General features: G+C 42.9%; 1 protein-coding gene across 4 annotated transcripts in view; it reads right to left on the reverse strand.

Annotated features, from left to right (window-relative positions):
• ALDH7A1 (aldehyde dehydrogenase 7 family member A1) overlaps positions 1 to 25734 on the reverse strand; it is a 99217-nt gene that overhangs the window by 55774 nt on the left and 17709 nt on the right. For 3 of the 4 annotated variants that reach the window (XR_008957462.1, XR_007190485.2, XM_026507860.4), the window contains exons 9-18: positions 23654 to 23751; positions 18731 to 18772; positions 17605 to 17699; positions 15811 to 15895; positions 14551 to 14657; positions 12620 to 12736; positions 11458 to 11555; positions 11182 to 11255; positions 7430 to 7505; positions 6016 to 6072 (exon numbers count right to left, since the gene is read on the reverse strand). Coding sequence is in view for 2 of the 4 variants with exons in the window: in XM_026507860.4 (XP_026363645.1) it covers positions 6018 to 6072; positions 7430 to 7505; positions 11182 to 11255; positions 11458 to 11555; positions 12620 to 12736; positions 14551 to 14657; positions 15811 to 15895; positions 17605 to 17699; positions 18731 to 18772; positions 23654 to 23751 (847 nt within the window). In the remaining 2 variants the exon portion in view is untranslated. Of the gene's footprint in view, positions 1 to 3745; positions 3979 to 6015; positions 6073 to 7429; positions 7506 to 11181; positions 11256 to 11457; positions 11556 to 12619; positions 12737 to 14550; positions 14658 to 15810; positions 15896 to 17604; positions 17700 to 18730; positions 18773 to 23653; positions 23752 to 25734 lie in introns of those variants that run through there. The other variant, XM_026507859.3, reaches the window with a different exon arrangement.

The following is a 25734-nucleotide window of genomic DNA, read 5'->3' on the forward strand; positions in this document are numbered from 1 at the left end:
TAATATAATTCCAATGAAAATCCCCCAGAACTTCCCTTTTCAAAAACCTGAAATATGCTTCTACATTTCTTTTAGGGAAATATGGAGAACACTCTAATAACAATAGTCAATATCTATGGAGCCCTCACCATGTACCAGGCAGAGTTACTTTTGTAATTTTTCTCCTCTTCTTTAAAATTGTGATAGGAATTATTACCACCCTGTGGAGTGAAATGTATTGTTTTAGCAGACCAGCACCCACATTTCATTCTCAGGATAATTCATTATTTCCAAATCCAGGGAATTATGCTCCCTTGGTTTCAGCATCTGCATATTTAACACACTTGTCCTGCTCTTCCTCTAAACAATGAGCAGGGAAAATACCTGACAGGCAAAGGACCCATGCCAGGCCAACCACCTGCTGCTTCAAGATTTCCATTTTTAGTAAAGGAAATAAAAGGCCTAAAAACAGCTGAACTTCATTCATTCTAGCAGAATGACAAGGTAGTTCATTACTCCCTGCTTTCTAGCTAGGTCCAGGGAATAAGGGACTGAGGGAGGTAACAAACCCAGGAAGCATCAACACAATGCCATTCATACCCGGAGAAGGGCAGGCAAGAAAACGCAATGGTGACGGCAGAATCCTGTGTCACCACAGCAGAGGGGACACCTGACAAGCTCTGTAGTCACAGAAAGAAGATTAAAACCACTGACAAGTTAACTACCAAAGGCTGGCAGGGAGGGAGTGAGGAAATGGATACTCTGACCTCTGTGCTTTGACGTTCTACCACTGACCAAACACAATAAAAAACCAGAACACAAAGAAAGCCCAGGTGAAGGAGTCCAGAGGTCACCCCTGAAAGACACACTGTGGGAGAAACGTTGGAAAATGAACCTGCGGGAGCCAAGCGAGTGCGACTACCTTTCCAATTTTTGCTAAAAGCAAACTTGTTTTCTGCAGCTTCCAACAAAGCAGCCAAACCAGTAGACCCCAAATTACAGTTAAGAGAATGAAGTTCAAATAGGTTAGCTGCTTCCTGAAGGTCAAATGGGTAATCTGTACAGGACTCTAAAAATAAAACAAAAAACTTTAGTAACAGGAATTTAAAGGCCTGGGCCATAGCAAGAATTGGGTTATCTGGGTGGCTCAGTCCACTACAAGTCAGACTCTTGATTTCAGCTCAGGTCATGACCTCAGGGTTGAGATCAAGCCCCACCTTGATTTCTGCGCTGGGTGGGGAGCCTGCTTGAGATTCTCTCTCCCTCTCCTTCTGCCCCTGCCTCCACTCTCTCCTTCTAAAATTAGATAAAAGCCACAAGAATCAAATCAGTCCAATACACGTGTGTGTATACCCAACCACATATATACACCAATCCCTAAATCAGAATATGCAACCTACAGACCAATCTTGGTATCCACAAGAATGCATCATACTATAAAAGGCATCAGTGAAGACAGGGAAATTCATTCATCACATCTGGGCTGCGGGGGTATTAAATACTTCAAGGGGAAATCAATTTACATCAAATCATAACATACACCCTAAGGCCACATGGATTAAAGACCAATAGCCAATCCCGGAAAACACTTCTGGGCCTTTCCAATGGAAAAAAGAAATAGTCTATTTTTAATCCAGAACCCTATACCAAATCTTCCATTCAATGTGGGGACAAGGCCCTTTCCTTTAGAAGACTCTGCAAAAAAATACCTTGGAAACCACCAGTCAGGAAGCTTCTGCAGGGTGTGCTCCAGCAGGACTAGAGTATAAAGCAGTCAGAAGAAATACAAGGGTGCCAGGAAGCAAGTCTCTCTAATGTACAAGAGCGAAGGAAAGGGAAATTCACAGATGTTACTCCTATGCCAGCAAAGAGCAGCCAGTCTCATTGAAGTAGAGGACAAAGAGCACTGGGACAGGTGATTCCAGGAAAAATAAAAAACAGCTTCCTGAGTAACTGGAAAATATTAATAGGCATGTGACAGGATCCAGGCATTTAGAAATAATTAGTAATTGTCTATTTTTTGAAATATCCAGAATAGGCAAATCCAGAGACAGAAAGCAGACTGATGGTTGCCAGGGACTGGAGAATAGGGCAAAAAGGGGAGTATTGCTCAGGGAGTATGGGGTTTCCTCTGGGGGTGACAAAAATGTTCTGGGACTAGACAGTGGTGATTGCTGCACCAATGAGTGAACGTACCGGATGCCACTGAGCTGCACACTTTAAAATGGTTATGTTGTATTTTACCACAATAAGAAAAAAAATAGATGCAGAACAATTTAAGCAGTGAGGGCAATTACAACCTCCAGGAAAAAGAAAAGTACACATGATTTTAAGGTCGGATTTGCTGCCTTTTGCACAGTCATAATTAAGTCATGACTACAGACTCAACCAGATGCTGTGGTGTGAACAGACGAGAGGAATGGAGGAAAAGAGGCTTTATGTTTGGGGAAGCGCTAATAAGAAAGTTAATCCTCAACGCATTGAGAACTCTGCATTCACTATTTAAACTGATTTACTGAAAAACAGCAGTAGGAACTTATTACTTAGGAAAAGGTGGTCGGCAACAGTAGAAAAGGTGAGGGAGGTCGCTTCAGTAAGTAGGGGGCAGATCAGGAGGGAACAGGAATAGTGTTTTAAGCATTCTAAGCCTGCTGTGTACGAAGTATGACTTTTTTACAAAAATTTGCTTTAAAAAAAAAAAAGCAAGGGAAAACTTTATAACCTAACTTTCTAAACTTAAATTGGAAAAATTAGAAAAGATCAATAGATTTGGGGCATCTGGCTGGCTCAGCTGGTAGAGCATGTGACTCTTGATCTTGGGTTTGTGAAGTCTGAGCCCCAGTGTACAGACTATTAAAAACCTTTAAAAAAAAAAAATCAATTGATTTGATTGCATGAGAAGTCCAAAACTTCAGTATATCAGAATCTATCAACACTTTCTAGGACTGAAGAATAACATCCTGGCACCTAATGTCATCACACTTCCCCTAAAAAACCTTTAAGGCCAACAAACATCTAGGAAAAAACCAAACATGAGCAGTTAAGGGCGAGAGGGGAGAAGTATGAGAAGGGTAGATACTGCAGATAGTTACCAGTGCAAATGTCTACAGCAAACAGGCAGAGTAAAGTTACAGGGAAGCAACAAGAGAAAGACCTGAAGCACTAAGGGAAGGGCAGAAGAGCAAGGATATGGAGGATACGGACTCCTCGGTCCATTCAGCATTCCCAGGGACAAAGAACGCCACAAGAATGATAATCTGCTTGCAGAGCAGGAAAGAGAGGAGTGAAAAAATAGCACCCCTATTTCGTTTGAGAAAACTGCCCCATCTCCATTATGTGAGACTTCGTCATGAGTGCCTGCCTCCCAAAATGGTGGCCAGGACAAACAAGTCTTCCAATGCCTGCCTCTGGAACTACAAGGGTCAGGATCCTAGGATCAGCCAGTGGGATGCTTTCTCGAGACTGGAGAAGTACAGCAAGATGCTAAGACACTTAGGGTTCACTGCAGTGGTGGAAGCTCGCATGCTGACCACAGCCTCTTGTCCACAATGGGGGCTGGGAAATGGCAGTACGGCTACAGTACTGGATGCAAGCAGTCAGGAGGGGCTCCACGGAGACAGTAACCAGAAGCGGTACAGGGCCCCTAGCACCTTAGAACACACGACCCTAACAATACAAACAAACGTGTATTTCAACTTCCTTCATTAAAAATACTAATAAGCAACGTTTATTTGTTGAGTCACTAAAAAAGAACAAAGAGGGACAATTTAAGTGCAAAATTTTTTAATAAGCATTATGACAAAAATATGCCCTCATAACTGGTTAGAAACATATATAGAAAAATTACAGATTAGTTTCCAAAAAAGCGTTTAGATTCAGTTTTACTCAATTTCTATACGTTAAGACTAGATCTGCCAGTCACCCCAGCATGCTAGAAAATTGGCCACCGTATCATGGCTTTAACAGATACACGGGAGGATGGAGAGCCTCCTTAAAAACCTAAAAGAGAAAAATTACAAATGTAAAAAATTTTAAGTTAAAACAAACACTGAAAGAGCTTATATTTTAAAATATTTGTTTAAAAATAATATGCTGGGAAAATCCAGGATATAAGGAAATATTTCAATCAAAAATCACCTTGCACAATTTCACTAAATAATGGCCTATCAGTATGTGATTCCTAAAAGTGTTTTATATGGTGCTTTACTTTCTTCACATAGTAATACAGTCCCTAAGATAGGGCTAAACATTTAAACATTGTGACCTAAAATTAAAAAAAAAAAAAAAAAAAAAAAAAGGCAAAACAAAGCCACAGCAAGATTTTTAAAGTTAATGCCCAAATTGCATGATTTTCTTAAGCAACTACTTATTTTAAAATAAGTACAGATATCTCAATACAGCATAATCCAGTCTATTACAAACTTTAAAATATGGGGAAAATTTGGTTTTCAGCAGGATCATTTCATGAGATGTTTCAAGGTTACCTAGGTTAATACGGGACATACAAGTGTGCATGTGTGTGCTGGGTGTGGGGGTGGAGGGAGAAGGGTCTGGAAATGCACGATTCCAAGCACCTCATTCTCCAACATCATTTTCTTTTTTGTGGATTTTAATTTTTTATCAAAGTTATACATTCTCCAATCAAATAGTTTTCTAAGATATGTTCTGAAAACAGCCATCCCTCCCATCTCCACACATGACCTCCCATTTGCCCTCCTGAGACAATGCACTGCTTTCAGAATTTACCTATCTCCATCAACCTTTGGTACTGTTTCTTACTTCGTAATTTTAGGCATTACTGATTTTCCACTAGAGAACAGTAACTGTCCACCTCTTTGATGTAACCCCGAATTCTTCCTGCCCACATGCTCTCAACAGGTCATCTATCACCAGCATTTTGCTTCATTAATGTTCAAGGTTGACAACAGCATGCCTTGGTAATCACTAGTCCCAGCTACGCCATGGCACATATGAATACCTTCCCACCCGGATACATTTTTAACTGCTTCGTTTTTTCATTTGCTTCCTTCTCTGTCGTAACTCAACATACTCTTTGCCAGTCGTCCAAATCCCTGCACACAACCTGATGCATCCGACTGTCTACAAATGTCATCTTGGAAGGCTTCTGCCCAGGTCTAACCCAGCCGGGCAGGACACACTGCCAGGAAGACAGCAGACCTTCAAGAGCCAATGTGGGCCCCACAGGCAACCTTGGGCTGACCCACTCCAAAGGCTATTTCCCAAGAGGAGGCAGCAGATTCTCAGCCACCAACAAGTGAATTTTCCTCCTTTCACAAAAACCACATGCTGCCACACACAGTGGTCATTCTCCCCACCAAAGCCAAGGGCAACGGCACAAACGTAAGAGCTATGAAGAAAATGGTCTACGGTTGTGTAAGAAACCCAGACACATAGACATGGGCATGGTCCTTGGCAGGTGCAAAACCTACATTCACCACGCCTATCTTTCCTGTGGTGACACAAAGCCAATATGAGCAAGAGAGGCCATAATGGTGATGAAGACCCTCTCAGTCATTTCATACAGAGCGAGTCATTCCACGTGGATGTTGTGCTCATCTACACACAAGAACACACACACACTCCCTGCAAACACACGCTAGAGGCTAATGTGAGTCAATACTCACTATGGCAAACTTTACTCACACTCTGGAGATGTTCCTGCATCTCCCGAGAAGACTATTTTCTTCTCCCTTCTATTGTTTTTTCCAATTACCTCCTATTACATCTACTCTCTTCTTCCCAATTATAATAAAAAATTCTTGAACTCAGGAATTACTGGTAACAAAAGATTCATCCTATCTTTTACTAAATAGGGCTATGTCATGACAATTTAGCTTTATTTTTAAAAATTTAAGTCTCTTGATTTACGTGGGGCCTCAGGCTTAAGAGACTAGCCACTGTCATAATCAAAATGATGCATTTATTCAGGGCAAGTCTTAATTTTCTTTGTCTTCTTCAGAAGAAAGAGTTGCAAGAATGCCTGTAAGATCTGAAGTAACGTCAATTTATTGTCACCTTTACTGAAACTTGATTCCTTGAGCCAGAGGAAGGTCCTTACTGTAGTTGATGGTACTAGAGGGAGGGAAAAAAAAAATTCAGTGAAGGGCAGAACATACATAACATAGAATATTTTATGCCAATAAGAAAAGCTAGCATATCTGTATATGTAACATCTGTATATGTCTAAGATACAAGTTGGTAAAGAAAAAAAATTAGTATACAAAACGTTAGTACAGATCCAGTTTTATAAAAGAGAAAAGACAAAGGAAAAGACACACAGAAATCTGGAAAAAGACCTATCAAATATGTTATTCATAATCTTCAGGGCGCAAGAATAGGGCGGGGATCTGCTCTAGATGTCAGGTGCGCAAAAAAGTGAAAGGAACTTTCCTGACTTCAAAGAACAGGAATCAGGAAAAAAAACACACAAAACCCACAACAAAGAATGGGAACCGGGAGAATATGCCTGTGTCTGGGACTTAAGGCACGCCAGGAGCACCTCAGAATTTCCAGACAGACATCAAGTCACTGAGGCTCTAAGGGGTTGTGGTTGAGAATCCCCCCGAGGTTACAGGGGTGAGAAGCAAAAAATGAGACTAAGATGAGTGTCCTTCGATCCCCAACCTGTGTTCTTCCTATAACATAGTTATCATATGGGCCTGACCCACATACTGTTTTAATACACTTGCGTAAAAATATTTCTATTAGAGGAAAAACAGCATACAAGTGGGGCGCCTGAGTGGCTCAGTCACTTAAGTGTCCAACTCTTGATTTCGGCTCAGGTCATGATCTCGGGGTCATGAGATCCAGCCCTGCGTGGGACTCTGCGCTCAGCAGGGAGTCAGCTTGAGATTCTCTCTCTCCTCCTCCCCCAGCTTGTGTACCCTCTAATAAAAAAAAAATATTAAAAACGAAACAAAACAAAACCCCAAAACAGCATACAAGTAAAAGAACCAACTCCTAGTAAAATTCTCCCTGAAGCAGGCTCCTGCACCAGCCACCCGTGTGCTGGGTGAACGAGCTGATGCATCGTCAAGAGCCATGCTCACTCCTCTGGCCCGCAGGGGCCCTGCACACCTCCCCTCTGCCTCTGCTCCTGCCTCTGCAAGAGTGGTGGCCACCCAAGGAGAAAACTGCAAGTACACCTTCTCCCACTCCCTCCTTCTGGTTCACCCTCCCATGTCCTGCTCTTCTGCTGTCTCCAGACAGAAACCACGACCAGTCCTGTCCTGGGCACTAGCTGAGGTGGGACAAGGGGGAGAAAAGTAACAGTACAGGACGGATGCTCTGGGAGGGGACAGCAGCGCTTCGTCACAAAACCAAACAGAAGTGAAGCCGTACAAAGGCAGAGCACACAGGAGAACAGCGGAAAAGCACGTTCCAATGGCTTGAAGCTCAAGCCACCCCCCCCCCCCAAGCCTTTTCTTACCAAGTGGATCTTCTCATGTATTGCTTCCAGGCATCGCTACCGGACTCCCGGCCACCTCCAGTGTGCTTTTCTCCTCCTACAGAAATACACAAGCAGCTCACTTAACATGAGCGGTTCCTCTGGGGGCAGCTCCTACATGCTAGCACGGAAAGACACACACCGAAAGGAGACCGGAGCTACCTGACCAATGAGTTCACATTTAGCTCAGAGTATCTCCTCTACAAATAAAAGAGACCAAATAAACAGGAAAAAAGAACTAAGAGGGGGAAAAAAAAACACAAAAGGAATAAAGAGGCAACAAATTTGTCAGAAGCAGAAGAAAACCAACCTTACCATTAGATCAGATTGAGATGGGACACCTCTAGGCGGTGGAAATGTAAATTTTATTTTCTCATTTAAGCTTAGCTATATATAATTTTCAATAATATATACACACTTTTATAATATTCTGAAATGTTATATTAATGTGCTTATATTAATAAGAAGGTAATGATTCCTTAAAACAAGAAAAGGATACTATATACAAGTGTGCCACCAAAGTTCAAGAAAGAAGTCTTGGTAGTGTTTTTAGTAACAGCAGAAGAGAAAACACTTAACAGAAGAGCTAGAAGAAAAATCTGAGCAGGTGCCTGGCTGGCTCAGTCAGTGGAGTATACGACTCCTGATCTCGGGACTGTGAGCTCAAGCCCCATACTGGGGGTAGAGATTACTTAAAAATAAAGTCCTAGAGCACCTAGATGGCTCAGTCAGTTAAGCATCTGACTCCTGATTTTGGCTCAGGTCATGATCTCGAGGTGGTGAGACCAAGCCCTGTGTTGGGCTCTGCACTCATCGGGGAGTCTCCTTGAGATTCTCTCCCCCTCTCCCTCTCACCCAGCACACATGTGCCCTCTCTCTTCTCTCTAAAATAAATAATCTTTAAAAAAATTAGATTTTAAAAATCTTAACAAAAAAATCTGAGGAACTCTCCCATATTAAAAAAAAAAAAAACAAAAAAAGAAAACAGATGGAAAACAGGAGGGGAAAGATAACAATATTAGACAATTCTTCAAGAGATAACATTCAAATAATAGTCCCAGTAATGAGAAAAAGAGAAAAACTGGGGCGCCTGACTGGCTCAGTTGGTAAAGCACGTGACTCTTGATCTCGGGGTTTTAAGTTCAAGCCGAATACTGGGTGCAGAGATTATTCGGGGGGGGAGGCGCCTCGGTGGCTCAGTCGATTAAGCGTGTGACTCTTGGTTTCAGCGGCTCAGGTCATGATCTCAGGGTCGTGCTATGGAGCCCCAAGTCAGGCTCAGCGTGGAGTCTGAGATTCTCGCTCTCCCTCTCCCTACGCCCCTCCCCCTCCACATTCTCTCTCTGAACAAAAGCTTAAAAAAAGGGGGGGGGGGCGCCTGGGTGGCACAGCGGTTAAGCGTCTGCCTTCGGCTCAGGGTGTGATCCCGGTGTTCTGGGATCGAGCCCCACGTCAGGCTCCTCCACTATGAGCCTGCTTCTTCCTCTCCCACTCCCCCTGCTTGTGTTCCCTCTCTCGCTGGCTGTCTCTATCTCTGTCAAATAAATAAATAAAATCTTTAAAAAAAAAAAAAAAGGGGGGGGGGAAGTGAAGGGAAAAAAATTGTCAAAAAAACCACGCTACCAAAACAGAACTGGCAAAAACACCCAGGCACTGAAAACTATGAGTCCCAACACTCTAAAGTTAGTCACTGGCCCAACGTCCAAGAAAAATTTTTTACAAAGATCTCCACTGACACAAATAGGAGACCCCAAGTTTCTTGACGTAGGAAAAAAAGAAAGATCGGAAATTGAAGTGGACTGGGCTCTTCAACCACAATACCGGAAACCACAATGCAAATGAGTAACAACTTCAGGAGTCGGAGGAAAAATTACCGCAACCATGCAGGAACGGCACAGCAGGTCTGCTTGCGATGTCGCTGCATGTGGGAACTCGGCCGCTAAACAGTTCCCTATATGGATATAAAACTTCCCCAAATGGTAAAAGTCTCTCGCTGGGCGTCAGCTGTTTTGGTACGATGTGGTTTATGTTAAACACCTGCATTCCGGCAGGGAGTCTGGAGTTTTGGTAGATGCCAGGGAAAGGAGGCCCAGGTGACCAGCCCCCACAAAAGCCTTGGATGCTGAGCCTCTCCTGAGTGTTCCTGGTAGGGGACATTTCATGGATGGTGCCCCAATCCGCTGACGGAAGAACGAAGCAGACCCCGCGTGACTCTGAGGGGGAGAACACTGAGAAGCCTGGCTGGGTGCTCTGGTTTCCTCTTTGCCTCACCGAGCATGGTAACATCATACCACGCACACAGAAAGAGGAGGGAGGTTTAAGAAGGTTCATCTGTGCTAACAGAGGGTCAACAAATAACGTCTAAATTGAAGAAGAGACTTTGAACAACAGAAGGTGGAGCGCCTGGCTGGCTCAGTCGGTAGAGCACGGGGCTCTGGATCTCAGTGCTGGGAGTTCCAGCCCCACGATGGATGGAGAGATGACTCAAAACTGATAAAGGGGATAAAGGGCCGCAGGGGGACAGACGGACACTGGTGCACACAGGCCACTCAACAGTGCAGTGCAGGGCGAGCCTGAAGAGCAGGAACCTTGTATCAAAGTCGGCACAGTGAATATAAGTGCAGCAAACACTGGTCGAAAACATTAACAAGTGCCTTGACTTATTTCAACTGTTGGAATTACGAATGCATGTGTGTCCTGCTCCACACAGACAGAAGTATATGTAAGTATATGTAAGTAATAAGTCATACTGTAAGTTATATAGTAAGTATATTGTAAGCAAGTAACCAAGAAAATCTGTTTTCACTATTACTCATTTTTAGTTGTAATGCTTCATACACCATTGCTGGTTGGGATGGCTTAAACAAAAAGAAACTATTACTCAATTGAAGCATTAAGAACTCAAAGCTCACTGAGAGAAAATACAAGCAGAACCCAGTGGAAAAAAACCAACTTAGTATTTTATCTAAAATAAAAGCTAATGTTTAACGCTTAACCACACCCCTTTAAAACTAAAAACCAAAATTTTTCGTGTGACAGAATCTGGCTTATCCCTAAAGCCATGGGTTAATATTGTTGGGTCGGAGACCATCCCCCCAAAAAAGAGATGCCACCATTTCAAGGGGTCACATCTTAGGCTAAGGGCCGCAGCTCTACTGTGATGCTGCGTTTGAGAATAAAAAGTCGGATTTTGGACAATCTGAATATGGCACGTAAGCTCCTCTCAAGCATGTTAGACCAGATTCTTACTAGGTTCTGTTATTTCAGTTTCTTGGTCTAACTTTCTAAAAGCTGCTCCTCCTTCTCTTTTGCCGCCTGAACCGTGTCTCCTCCCCAAATACCTATGCTGAAAACCTAACTCCCAATACTTAGAACATGGCTGTATTTAGCAAAAGGACCTTTAAGGAGGTAATGAAGGTTGAATGAAGACATAAGCCAAAAAAAGAAGTCATAAAGGTACAGCCCTATAACAACAGGACTGGTGTCCTCCTAGGAAGAGGCACCAGGGATGTATGGGAAGGCACAGACGAAAGGCCTCGTAATGACTGCAAGCCACAAGAGGCTGGTCTCAGGAGAAGCCAGCACTGCCCACACCTTAACCTTGGACTTGCAGCCTCTCCACCTGTGAGAACATCGACTTCTGTTGTTCCAGCCACCCACACCACGGTATTTTGTTACGGAAGCCTGACCATCTAACATACTGCCCCCAATGTGGAAAAAGATTCTCTACATACCGAATGCACCTCCAATCTCAGCCCCACTCGTGGGGATGTTGACGTTCACAATGCCACAGTCCGATCCTTTTGGTCTGTGTGTAGAAAGGGAAGCACGGGTGAGAGCAGCAGAGAGGAAATTAAGAAACACAACAAACAAACAAATCCAAACAAAACCTCTAAGACTCTCGATGCTCAGAAATGGCTTTTCAACTATGATGGTTTCGTTTTCCTTTTTTAAGCCCATTCACCACACAAATTAGGCTTATGTAAATTCTCAAAATAGACAAATTATACCCAAGCCAGCGGAAGATTCTGCCCAAATCCTTGGTAAAGATGCTACTTGAAAGTCCCTGTTTTACTTCATTATTCCAGGCGAAGACTTCTTCTTCATTCTAGAAGGACAGACAGTGGACGCTGTTAGAGGACACAGCGTTCAGGAAAGTTCACGATGATACATTTCATGAGATGTACCAGCATAATTTCAGGGCACAAAAGGAAACTAAAAACTCCGTATCTTACTAATTCTGTTTCCCTTATACAAAGCTTTGTGGGATTTTCCCTTAATTATACTCTGAGAAACGGAGATGAGGACATGTTTCCATTGAAGCTGCTACATCTAAGAGCTAATATTTACTGAGCTCCTATGATGTGCAACCCAATGACCTAAGCACTCTGCATGCACTGAGGTATTTAATCCTCATCCAATGATACAGGTTTTATATTATTCCCAATTTACAGATCAGGCAAGACACGCTAAATAATTTACTCAAGAATTCACTCACATACACGCTGTACAAAACATGAAATTATCCTCTCTAGTCACATGATGTGAAACAATGCGAAGACAATTTAAACTGAAGTTTCTTAAAAAGCAATCCTATAATTGCAAACAGATGTAATTCTCATTAATATTTTTTAACTTAATCATGGCACATTCCAACCTTGGTTCGATCGCTGAATATTTGCTGGCACGGCTCAGGCCTGTCTCATGGTGGGGAAAGAGACCTTCTAGTTCTTTCCGTCTGCTAAAACCTCCAGTCTGTCCGCAGATACAGGTCACAGTTGTACATCTCAATTGCTCACATAGCTGCTCATATGTCTGCTGACACTCAGCACTCAGGCTACGGGACTGCCTGGTCCCTTCCATGCAGAAGCTGACCATGCGGCCTACACAGCTCAGGACGGGGGACACATGAAGGGAGCCATTCTCCATAAATTCCAACCCTGGTCCTCAGCCTGCCTCGGTTTCCCTGGCAGCGGGCCGGACATGCTCTCCAGTGTAACTGTTCATCCCATCATGGTTTAGCCTTCACCTTCAGACTCCTACTGTCAGAGTGACCTCCTAAAACCTCCTGAAAGGCTAACCGAGTGTAATTTCATAAACCTTCCTTTTCTTTAGTCTTCTCCCTTGTTTCAACATCAAACTCCAGAAAAGGGAAACGGAATCCATTTTTACCTTGAATTTAAAGACGTAAAGAATTGGCGCAAACGTCTCTGTGTGTGCAATGGATGCGTTGTGGGCCAGACCTGTCACAATTGTCGGTTCCACGTAATTGCCAGGGCGATCCATGGCCTTCAGTAGAGAAATCAAGAAAGAATGAAGGCATTTTGTTTTCCAGTACTTTGGGTCAGAGGACACCACCTTCCCCTCTACTTAGAAGAAGAAAATAATAAACACCATTTTTACAGATAAATTATTTCCCCAAAGTAACTTCCCATCATGAACAAAAATATTCTCTCTCCTGTTGATACTAACTCAGCTGGTCAGAGAAAAATAGAAAAAGCAGTGAAGGAGAAAAAGCTGTGACATGTGACACGACTAAATTACACTGAAAAAACAGTTATACGTGGCTTTTTATAGTTTATATAATGTAAAAATAAGTTATCTACACTGTGTTTGAAGACTGTATTACATCCCCTATCCCTAAATTCCTACATGGCAGCCTTAACCCCCCCAGTGTGACTCAAGCTAGAAACAGACCTTTAAGGAAGTAATTAAAGTTAAATGAAGTCACATGGGTGGGGCTCGAATCTGACAGAACTGAAGTCCTTCCAAAAAGAGGAAGAGACACCAGAGGCCTATTCTCTCCACACTCAAAGCAAAGGCCTTGTGAGGACACTGAGAAGGTGGTCATCTGCGTGGTCTGTGTGCCAGGAACACAGGGCTCACCAGAAACCAACGCTCCCAGCACCCAGACTTTAGACTCAGTCCTAAGAACTTTAAGAAAAGTAAACTTCTACCCTTAAATGACCCAGTGGGGCTCCTGGGTGGCTAAGGTGGGTAAGCATCTGCCTCAGGCTCAGGTCAAGATCGCAAGGTGCTGGGATCAAGCCCCACAAGGGGGCTCCCTGCTCAGCGGGGAGCCTGCTACTCCCTCTCCTTCTGCCCCGCCCCGCTCATGCTCTTTTTCTCACTCTCCCAAAATAAATAAATAAAATCTTTAAAAAGAAAAAGTGTCTAGGCTAGTCACTACTATACAAATAACTAATTTTGTGGATTGTACCTCATACTTGTCTTTAAATCTCTCACTGACAGTACTACACATTTTCTTGCTGTTTGATTTGATTCATTAACGTCGTACTTTTTCTTTTTTTGCTAAAATTTCTTCTTTCGTTAAGAGAGGTACTAGGATGCCTATTTCTAAATGAGCTTTGTATTGTGCTGTAAAAGTCTTCTACCCTGTTATTTGTGCTTGGCATGTTTTCACGTGTCTGTTGACAGACATTTCAAAGTTCAATGGGAAATGCAAAATTCAGTTCTGTGGGAAATCAGTTCAAAACTCTGCACCACTACACAGACCATCATGAGGGCTACGATTTATATAATATAAAAACGGGACTACTACATCAATGCAGAAATGAAACCCAACTGTCAACCCATGGATCAGACCAACACACTGACCAACTGAATGGCCAATCAGTTATGCTCATTATTTTCATGACCCTTTATGCCAAAATTGCCTTTATAACCAATTAGTTATGCAATAATAATATCTTTGGTGAAAAGGCTGGCAGCAAAGATGTCTATTATGGCCAAACTACCTAGTATCCCGTTTTTGATACCTTGCCTTTTGAAAGTAACCACTAAATACGGATTCTGACTGCTCTGACTACAAAGTCTCGTACTGTTCCAGGAAAAGGTGGTCTCCCTTCCATACCAATTCCCAGGGACTCAATTCAACAATTCACGGCTCTGAGTTTCCTGTGTGTCCTTTGAGAAATGTTCCATGCATTTTATGTTGTCACTCACCAAAACACTGATTTTCCCCTTACAAAAAGGATAGAAAAAAGAAAGACAGCAGTAGGAGACCCTTCACCCATCTGCGCGGAGCCAAGTTTGTGCCTAAGAAGCAAAAATGTGTCACTACTGAGCTCAGGTGTCATTACCTTGCCACCAAAGACCACGGTGCCACCTTCTTTCTTTGCCTCCTCCACTGCTCCCAGAAACATGCTCACTGCCTGTTTGGTGTGGAGTGGCCCATAGAGAACACTAGCTGCAGAGAAAAAGGAATGCTCTTAATCTCACCCTGAATTATTTTATTATTTTATTATTCGAAGAGCTCTCCCAATGAGCCCCATCTCTTCGTACAGCCCCCCAGGGTGGAGCAGGAGTCAGCAACCTTTCCCAGTAAAAGCACAGGAAATAAGGAAGGCTCTGCAGGACGTGGCCTGCACCGCAACCACTTGTCTCTGCGAGGGGAGCGAAAGTAGCCACAGAAGACACGGAAACCAGGGAGCAAGGCTGTGTCCTGACGAAGCTCCTCTACCTGAACGGGGGCAGGCCAAATGTGTCAACCCCTGGGTTAAAGGAATGGCTATCAGTTCATCAGAGCACTGCATTAAAAATGTAAGATCACGAGATCATTCTGTAAAAAACTTCACAGGCTCAGGAAAAGATGGATGCTGTTGGAATCCAGAGCCTTAAAGGTGACCGGGGGATAGAGGGAGAAGGGAGATTCCGATATGCTTCAGTGAGGAGATGGCCTTAGAGCACCAGTCATGGGAAAAGCGAGGTGAAGAGCATTTCCGGTGGGAAGGGTAGCAGGATCGTGCCTGGGACACTTGCAGCTCTGTGAGAAGGATGGAAAAGCTGGAGCTCAGGGAGCAAGGAAGCAAATGGTACACAGGAAGTCAGGTGGATAAGAGGAGGAGGCAGAGGTCCCATCATGAAAGACTGAGCCAGAGCCAGAGGGACTGGGAAGGAATCCAGGTTTTAGCTGAAGAGCAATTAGCAGTCACTGGAGTGTAGGAAGAAGGAAAGTGAATTATTTTTCACCTCATTACATTTTTTATAAAGATCACTCTGGCTTCTTTGAAGGCAGAAGTGGAAGCAGGCAAGTCAGCTGGGTGACTCCTGCAGCCTTCCATGAGGACCGTGGTGGCTTGCACAAGCGTTTTAAGAGTGAAAAGAGAGAAGCTCCTTCAAGTCATTCCATCTGAACACCACGTCCTAAGCTCACCCACCAGCTGACGTCAAGTACTCAAGACCCTAAGCTAGGAGCAGACGTGATACCCCAAGTGCCCAATAACCCTGCTTCTAATGCCCTCAGGCCTCTCAGGAAAGGAAAAACAGAAAGTGTAAGATCAGAACCACTGGTAAGACCAGCTGTCAAAAAGAACATCTTTGAAAATAAACCAGATACTCACAGTCCCATGGGTTCCCCACACGGATCTGCGCATAGGACTTTTTAAGTCTATTTACAACTTCATCATGGATGCTTTCGTGTAAAAACTAAGTGAAAAAAGAAACATTCAAACAAATAGTCAAATATACAATTTTGTAATAATGTGCGATTTTCCATAATAGTACCGATTTACAACTCATAATGGTTTTTAAACACTGTGACCTCTGAAAACGTAAGTAAATAAAGTATTAGATAATTTCTAATTTTAATATTAACCACATTAAAGCAGTAATTTCCACCTGGTGGATGTTGAAAAAAATTTTAAGCCATCCCTTTGGACCTATCTGGCCAAGCTCCACATGTTAATTAAGCCTGTTTTTTTTCCTAGAGCATTCCACATCTTAACTATTAGAGAACACAGTTTATCTGTCCCAGTTGTGGTGACTATACACCACAGCTGGATGGTCAGCCCACTGCCGCTGTGCAACACGCCCTTAGCCTCAGGCCAAGTAGGGCTCCAGAGGAAGGCCTCAACCAGGAGGACTGCCCTTGGACTCACTTGAGGGAGGACGTAAGCTCCATGCTATGTTCCCAATGATGGAGCTGAACTTGTCAAACCATCCTTTCTCTGGGTTGGTCTCCATGTAGCAAACGGACTGACAGCCATGGAGAGGTCCACAGTACTGGAATGGACTCTTCTACATACCACTAACTGTCCCTGTGGAAACCCCTCTGGGCAGTGAGTGATCGTATCCTCTAACCTTTAACACTAAATATAAAGCCCGATTATGCACACTTGCCCCAACACACAAAGGAAAAATAACACTCAGCTAAACAGACAAATGCTTGACCTCCATCTCATTTCAAATGTCACCATGTGATTATCTTTTGCAGAACCAATTTCCTTCTCAGCGTTAGCACAGTGAATGCTTAAAGCAAACAAATGCAATACACTGTAAATGTTCTATGATTTTTTTGAGAGCTTCAACTATGGAACAAAGGAAATGCAGATAATCAATTGTTGTAAGATACATGAAAAATGAATGCATGAAAAGTTCCAGAAAAAGGATGACTTACTTTCCAGATATCTTTAATTCTAATTAATTTACATTATGTCAACCTTATGAAGAATGGGTTCATTCTCACTATGGGTGAGAATAAAAACACGAAGTAATGAAAGTCAGGGTTGTACCCCACACAAAACTGAAATCTAGCTCAAATCTACGTATGGAAATTAAACGTTCCAAACCACACCTCCCTATATGCTCTTAATACTGACGTGTTCTACACACTGGTGTGCAAACTGCATATTCATACAGAGACAACAAAGTCATTTGCTTTTCAATAAACCATGCATATCAAGTCTAGATCTAATACCAGACTTACAGGCCCAAAATTAAAATTTTAGTATTTTACTACTTAAAGTGTTTTTATGAAAAAACTAAGGCTATCTTTTAGCAAATAATTTTCAAATTCTCCAAACTTTTAGCTGATTTTATTCTCTAAGGGACATTGCACTCTGTCCGTATTGTCTAGGTTTAACACTGAAAACAGGTCTCATCCGCCACTCAAACTCCAATCAAGGAGCATGAGTCTGCTTCTGGTTTGGAGTGGAGGGTGAGGCCGAGGCCCTGGTTGATCAGCGTCATCTGCCGTGAGCAAGGAAGAGAGTAACAGGACCACAGAGGAGCCAACCACACCCGCAGAACACATTTTTCTAGCAGTGCTTCCACACCACGTCCCAACAGTACGATGTGATCCTAAGTGGGGCCTGAAGACGTCATTCGACGTCATGTGCCCTCGCAGACACACTCACCAGGCGCCTCGCGGTGGTACACCTCTGGCCAGCCGTCCCCACAGCTGCGAAGAGAGCTGATGGAACAACTAAGCTGAGGTCTGCATCCTCAAAAGCTGAGAGAGACAAACAGATACCCATCAGTGTCGCCAAGTAGACTTGCTAACCAGTACTAAATGCTGCTGCCAGAAAGCTCAGTAGGAGACTACCAGCATTTCCCCTGTGACCGAAGCACGCTCACAGCGCAGAGGCAACTTTTCTTCCAGGGAGGATTACGTAAGAGCAGAATAATGAGCTCTAAGGTCTTTACCCCAGTACAGATGTCAAAGGAGAGTAATAATGGTATGTACCTCATGGGATTACTGTGGGATTAAAGGAAATAACTCACATGGAACAGATGAACACAGTTATCTGTGAATACCCAGTGCTCGCTAAATGCTAACTCTATTTTAAAATGAACGCTCTTTAACTAGATGGGTTCAACCAGAATAAAGCCATCACCACATACTTTATAACTTCTGGTGTACACCACAAATACGTAGGCATTTACGGAAGACGATAATGATGGCAATACACAAATTACCAAATTTTGCCTTTTATCACAAAATCCATGCTTCTATCAAGCAATCATCCTACTGATGTTCTTATCCAGAAAAGGCCACTAGCCTATTTCCTTTTTCCAAAAGAAAAAGAGAATCACGTCAACTCCAAGCCTATGGGTAAACGATACAATGCTTTAAGGAAGGGCCCCCTCCCAATATAAAAGCACTCAATATAACAGACAAGCTAATTTTTTAAATATAAAGGAATCAGGAAGTCATGTTAAGAATTACTTACTTATTCTAGAGAAATATGTGGCCAGTTTTCAGAAAGCAGGAGAAGGAAAAAATAAGAAATCATGCCACACTAGAAGTCTCAGGCGCAGGCTCTAAGCCGCAGGTAGCATTTCCCAACGTCAACACCTGTCCTTCCTAGTCCTCTCTGCCTTCAAACCTTTGCGTCCTGTCTCGTAAGTAAATCCTGAAAGCTAAAACTATGTCTTAGACACACACAGCAGAGGAGGGATGAGTTTCTATGCGAGTTCTGTATGTTCACTGTGGCTACGGAAAGCTATTCTGAACAGAAAATAAACGAAAGGCAGCCTTACCAATAATGGCATTGTTTCCTCCAAGTTCTAATAAACTTCTCCCTTTAAAAACACAAACACACATTAAAGCCCATTTCAGTATTTAACGCACACTGCAAGACAGCCTGAAATGACAACCTATTTCAATTACGTCTTAATTTATTTTTGGATTCCAAATGCAGTATGAGCATTGCATCCATGTCAAACTTCTTCATTTTCATAATTATACCATGGTTATATGACACAATGCCCGTACTTGTAAGACATACACCAAAATATTTAGTGGCAAAGAAATACAATGTTTTCAACGTTTCTTTAAAGGTTAAAGAAAACCAATATGCACCCACAATTTATGTGCATGCGTTCATGTTGCTGACGAGAGAGAATGATTAATGGAGCAATGCATAAGCCACTGGGTAAATTTCATTAAGGGTATATAGGAATTCCCTGTGTTAGTCTTGTAACTTTTCTCATGTGAAATTATACCCACTGAAATTCTGTAAGTCTGGGAAATTGTGTAATTTGCCAAGATATTAAACACAGATTTACCATATGACCTAGCAATCCACTTCTGAGTCCTTAACCAATAGCTAAAAGGTGGAAACAACCCAAGGGTCCATCAAAAAATGAGCAAATAGGGGTGCCTGGGTGGCTCAGTCGTTAAGCGTGTGCCTTCAGCTCAGGGCGTGATCCCGGCATTCTGGGATCGAGCCCCACATCAGGTTCCTCCGCTGGGAGCCTGCTTCTTCCTCTCCCGCTCCCCCTGCTTGTGTTCCCTCTCTCACTGGCTGTCTCTCTGTCAAATAAATAAATAAAATCTTAAAAAAAAAAAAAACTCAAAAAAAAAAGAGCAAATAAACAAAAAAAGGAAGAAGATTCTTAGACACGCCACAAACATTAAGATATGCTATGTAAAGGAAGCCAGTCACAAAAGGACAGATACTGGGTGGTGACTCTGCTCATAGGAGGTTCTTAGACTGGTCAAATCCACGGAGAAAGCAAGCAGAATGACGGCTGCGAAGGGCTGGAGAATGGCAAAAATGGGGAATTCGCTTTTATTTGGGGTAAAATTGGGAAAACAAAAAAGTTCTGGAGAAGGATGGTGGTGATGGTGGCACAACATGAAACTGTACTTAATGACACAGTATACGCTTAAAGCGGTTAAAATGATAAATTTTGTTGTATTTTATATATACATATATATACACACACACATTTTTACCGCAATTAAAAGAGTTAAGAAATTTAAGAAAAATTTTTAAATCAGAAAATATTAAATAGGCAAAAAGCTATGGTTCATAAGTCACCATGAAATCTCTCCTCATCATTTGATACAGCGCCTTCAGATCGCTTTCCAGTGCATTTATATTTATCTGACATCATAGGAAGTAATTTGCTCTTACACCTTTTCCCTAAGTTGTTAAGAACTGTCTGAAAAATCACTGCATACTACTTCAACAAGATGATGGACCCAATTTTACTTAGCTACTGCTCTAGTGTTGGATAATAATTGGCTACTGATTATCTACCTCTTGATTATCTACTTCAGTCAGGGCCGTAGGTCTAACAGAGCTCCTCATACACAATGCCAACTTACATTCCACGAAAGTTACACAGCAGGCTACGAACACCACTCTTACCTTACACACCTCAGCAATAAAGAGCAGAAACTTGCCTCAATTTCAGAGCTGTTTACTGCTGATCTTTTGAATTTTTCCTTAAATGCCCTTTAAAATCAGGGGTGCCTGGGTGGCTCAGGTGGTTAAACGTCTGCCTTCAGCTCAGGTCAGGATCCCAGGGTCCTGGGATCGAGTCCCACATCGGGCTCCTTGCTCAGCAGGAAGCCTGCTTCTCCCTCTGCCTCTGCTGCTCCCCCTGCTTGTGTTCTCACGCACTCCCTCTGACAAATAAATAAAATCTTTAAAGTCAGCTTCTACGTTCCAATTTTAGTATATGTGCTGCCAAAGCGAGCCCAACTCAACTTCTACGTGAAAGTTTCATTTAATTGTGATATCAGGAGCACATGTGCCAGCAGAAGAACACGTTCTCTCTCTACTGCTCTGAAACAGTTAAGCGTCCAGGGGACAGTAGGAGGAGATGGGGCGGTTACAACCAGAAGTCACTGCTACTATCAGCTGTAGACTCTGCTACAAAGAGGACTCAATGATAGCTTGGCTGCCTACAGCAGAGGATGACGGTACCTGCTAAGAGAAGGAAGGCAACAGCAGATTCCACACCGAACATGGGCTCCTGCCACACCGCTTCAAGGGACACACCGCAAAGAAGGGACCTCAACATTCCGTACCCTCCCAATTCTCTACGTGCTCCCTAACCCTATTCATAACCAACCCTCTCCAAGTAAAGAACCTCTAACTGATGATAGAGGATACACATTTCTAAAGACTGCAATCCTTCTACTTAAGAGAGAGTAACAGACTACAGCTTTGAGTAAGAAGGGGAAAGGAGAAGGAAGAGATGAATCTGATCCTGAGCACCCCGCACAAGCTTCTCGGGCCAGGTGGATCTTCGACCAAGTACCTATTCAAAAGCTTCGCCCATTTTTTAACTGGGTTGTGTTTTATATTGTTGATTTTTTTTTTTTAAGATTTTATTTATTTATTCGACAGAGAGAGAGACAGCCAGAGAGAGAGGGAACACAAGCAGGGGGAGTGGGAGAGGAAGAAGCAGGCTCCCAGCGGAGGAGCCTGATGTGGGGCTCGATCCCAGAACGCCGAGATCACGCCCTGAGCCGAAGGCAAACGCTTAACTGCTGTGCCACCCAGGCGCCCCTATATTGTTGAATTTTAAGAGTTCTTTATTCTACATACAAATCTCTCATTAGATAAAGGATTTGCAAATACCTTCTCCCACTCTGTAGGCTTTTCCTTCCACTTTTTTGTTAAGTTTCCTTGGAAGCACAAAAGTTTTATTTTTTATAAAGCCTACTTTATCTTTTGTTGCTTGTGCTTTAGGTTATCATATCCAAGAAACTACTGCCTAGTCCAAGTTCACAAAAACCTATTCCAACATTTTCTTCTGCATTTGACAGTTCTGGCTCCCACATTCAGGTCTTCAAAAAATTATTTTTTGTGTAGGATAAAATAGGGGTCTAATTTCATACCTACGTACATGGATATCTAGTTGTCCCAGCACCCTCTGTTGTAAAGACAACCAGTTCTCCATTGAAATGTCTTGGCACCCTTATCAAAATCAAATGACCGGGACACCTGGGTGGCTCATTCGGTTAAGTGTCTGCCTTCAGCTCAGATCATGATCCCAGGGTCCTGGGATCGAGTACCACACCGGGCTCCTTGCTCAGCGGGGAGCCTACCTCTCCCTCTGCCTGCTGCTCCCCCTGCTTATGCTCGCTCTCTGACAAATAAACAAATAAAATCTTAAAAAAATAAAAAAATCAATCAAATGACCAGAACTGTCAGGGTTTATTTCTGGACTCTCACTGTTATTCCATTGATCTGGACGTCTATCCTTATGCCAGTACATTATCTTGATTACTGCATTTTTGTACCAAGTTGTATTATCAGGGAGTATGGGTCCTCCAAATTTGTTCTTTTTAAGATTGTTCCAGCTGCTTGCGGTCCTTCACATTTCATCTAAATTTTAGGATCAGCCTGTCAATGTCTCCAAAGAAACCAGGTGACATTTCAAAAGGGACTGCAATGAATCTGTGGATTACCTGGGCAGTACTGCTCGTAGGCTACAACAGTATTAAATGTTTCAAAATGTGAAAATGGAACGTCTTTACATTTACTTACATCTTCTTCACTTTCTTTCAATGATATTTTGTAGTATTCTGTATAAAAGACTTCAACTCCTTTTGTTAAATTTTTTTCTTTTTTAGATTTTATTTTTAAGGGGCGCCTGGGTAGCTCAGTCAGTTGAGCATCTGCTTTCAGCTAGGGTCGTGATTTTAGGGTCCTGGGATCGAGCCCCACATCGGGCTCCCTACTCAGCGGGGAATCTGCTTCTCCCTCTGCTCCTGCCCCCTGCTTGTGCTCTCTCAATCAAATAAATAAAATCTTTAAAAAAAAAAAAAAAAGGTATTTTATTCTTTTTGACACTACTGTAAATGGAATTGTCTTCAGAATTTCATTTTCAGGTTGTTCATTGTTAAGGTATAGGAATACAAGTGATTTTTGTATAGTGATCTTGTATCCTGCAACCTGACCTTACTTATTAGCTCTAATGCTTTGTAAAGGTCCTGTTTAAAAGCAATGCCTGGGGTGTCTGAGTGGCTCAGCTGGTTAAGCATCTGACTCTTGATCTTAGGGTCCTGAGTTCAAGCCCTGCACTGGGCTCCATGCTGGGTGTGGAGCCTACTTAAAAAAAAAAAAAAAAAAAAAGCCACACCTTTAGGATGGGGAAAATAAATAAACAAAACCAATGCCTTTATAGCAAAACAGCTGGCAGATTTAGTAGTCAAGTCTCATTTTAGGCTAGGTTTAGTCCAAATTCAGCACAACAGCCAAATAATGACAGTCAATATTATCCCCGAAAACCTCTTTAAGAAGCCATAAAGTGGAGTACACAAAATTCTGCGTATACAACCCTTGTCAGTCGTATATGTAAAAGGAGAACAGACTTACGTCTTGCATTCCATATTCACTGCAGGTACTGTCAATCCCTGCACCTATCTAAAGTGTGACTCTTCTGTCTTTAATTTGCCAAACACTTCCAACAGAAATCAAGACACGTATTCGACAGGATTTCAATTTCGTCATTTAGGGGGGAAATGACTTGCTTTTCCAAACTATGCTCTTAAATTTGCAATCTCCCCATTAATAACTGTATCACTTTTCTCTTTTACATGGACAAATAAACATGGTTGACATCCCCAAAGAAAAAGGATCAAGGAGAAAAACCCAACTTTGAGATTTCATATCCATACCTGAGGGAATCGCAATCCCCGAGTAAACCAACACTTACCAAACCTCTCCTGCACCATCAGGGCCACCTGTTTTCCCACCTGTGTGCTCCCGGTGAAAGACAGCAGGTTCACCCGCTCATCTTTGGCCATTGCTGTGCTGCAGGGGAACAAACACAGTCACCCAGGGAGAGAACCGCAGCAATGGTGCCTCCTACCGGCACCGGGCCAGAGCACTCTGATGGCATCCCTCATCACAGAAAGGCACTCAAGTCTATCCCAAGAGCGCAAGCAAAGGTCTTCAGAAAATGAACCAGATCTACATAAGCAGAACCATACAGTCTAACAGGCTAACCTGGTTTGGGAAGCTCTGTGTAAACGGAAATCACCTCGAGGACACTGTTAAGGATGCAAGTTGTGGGGTGCCTGGGTAGCTCAGTTCGTTACGCCACTGCCCCGGTTTCAGCTCAGGTCATGATCCCGGGGTCCTGGGACCTAGCCCCACATCAGGCTCCACACCCAGCAGGGTGTCCTGCTTCCGGATTCTCTCTCCTTCTGCCCCTCCTCCCACTCACTCTTGAGTGCTCTCTCAAACTATTTTTTTTAAAAACGGATGAAAGTCTTTCCTATACATTATAACCTTAGCATTTCCTTGACGAGCATCTCAGTTAAGTTGCAGACTCCTAAACTATTCATTCCTCGATGAATGAAAAGTCTGAGGGACGCCTGGGCGGCTCAGCTGGTTAAGCATCTGCCTTCGGATTGGGTCATGATCCCAAGGTCTTGGGATAGAGTCCCGAGTCCAGCTCTCTGCTCAGTGGGGAGTCTGCTTGTCCCTCTCCCTCTGCCTGTTGCTCCCCCTGCTTATACTCTCTCTGTGTCGAATAAAATAAATAAAATCTTAAGGGAAAAAAAAGAATTAAAAGTCTGAAGACTACAGGAAAACATCCTAAGTATCTCACCTAATAAAGACTGTGCTAGGATTTCCATTTACCCCTAAGAAATATAGACCAAACACTATACATCTGAATCTCTTGGCTCCGGGCTTCAAGCGCTTGGTATGGGCCAAGCAGATCAGCCACAGCATGAGACTAACTGTAGGGCCGGAACAGCTTGATGGGATAATGCATGGACATGTCCCCAGGTTCAGCCCAACAAACATGAGCACTGGTGCTCAAAAGTGGCTGTTGCTTAATGCATGCCTGCAAACACTCCTCCATCATCTGAGCTAGTCCACACCCATGTGAAGGGCTGGATGCTCAAAGACCACAAAGACTAGGTCTTCTGTTATAATGTTTGATTGACATGTAGATAATATTGCCCTAGGCGCTCTACACGTGTAAGTTGTATTTCCTATTATTTCTTCATTTTTATCAAAAGGACCAAAGTATTATTTCTTTCTGAGACTGACAAGTAAGTGGAGTAGTACGGTAAGTGAAGGAGGGAGACCAACGTTTCAACCAAACCAGTGTGGGTTGTAAGGCCCGACTCCTACCAGAGCACAGCTAATTAAAGTCTAGGCCAGTAGTAGTAACCTCAGCTGTCATCAGGGATAGCTCCTGGCTTAAGAGGAGGCTCTGATATGATGGTGAGTTAAAGAAACCAGGCACAAAGCCCATGTGTTTAGGATTCCATTTACATGAAATGTCCCCGTAGAGACAGAAAGCAGATGAGTGGTTGCCAGGAGAAGGAAGGGGATGCTGAGTGAGTGCTAACGGGTATGAGCTTCCTTTCTAGTATAACAAAAATGTTCTCGAACACAGTAACGATGGTTGCACAACACTGTGAATATTCTAAAAACCACTCAACTGTACCTTTTTAAAGAGAGAATTTTACAGAATGTGAATTATACAGCAATTTTCTAAAAATGATACATTTTTTAAAAGATGCCCTATCCCCAGAGGTCCCTTTTTTGTTCAGCTGAAGAACCTAGACAACTGGACAGGTTCTCAGCTGAAGGAGTGAAACACCACTGGACTCCAATTCCACAGCTTTGCTTTCTAAGCTCCCTCCTCTACGAACTACGTGGCAGGAAGCCAGACTTCCCAATGTTACAGGAGTTTCTTATTTTAGGTTATACACACCTCACAAAACTAGCTCCAGGCAATTAAAAACACAATTCTTACTCATCCTCTAACAAAGG

This window comes from Ursus arctos, unplaced genomic scaffold (genome assembly GCF_023065955.2).
Source record: "Ursus arctos isolate Adak ecotype North America unplaced genomic scaffold, UrsArc2.0 scaffold_5, whole genome shotgun sequence".
NCBI lineage: Eukaryota > Metazoa > Chordata > Mammalia > Carnivora > Ursidae > Ursus > Ursus arctos.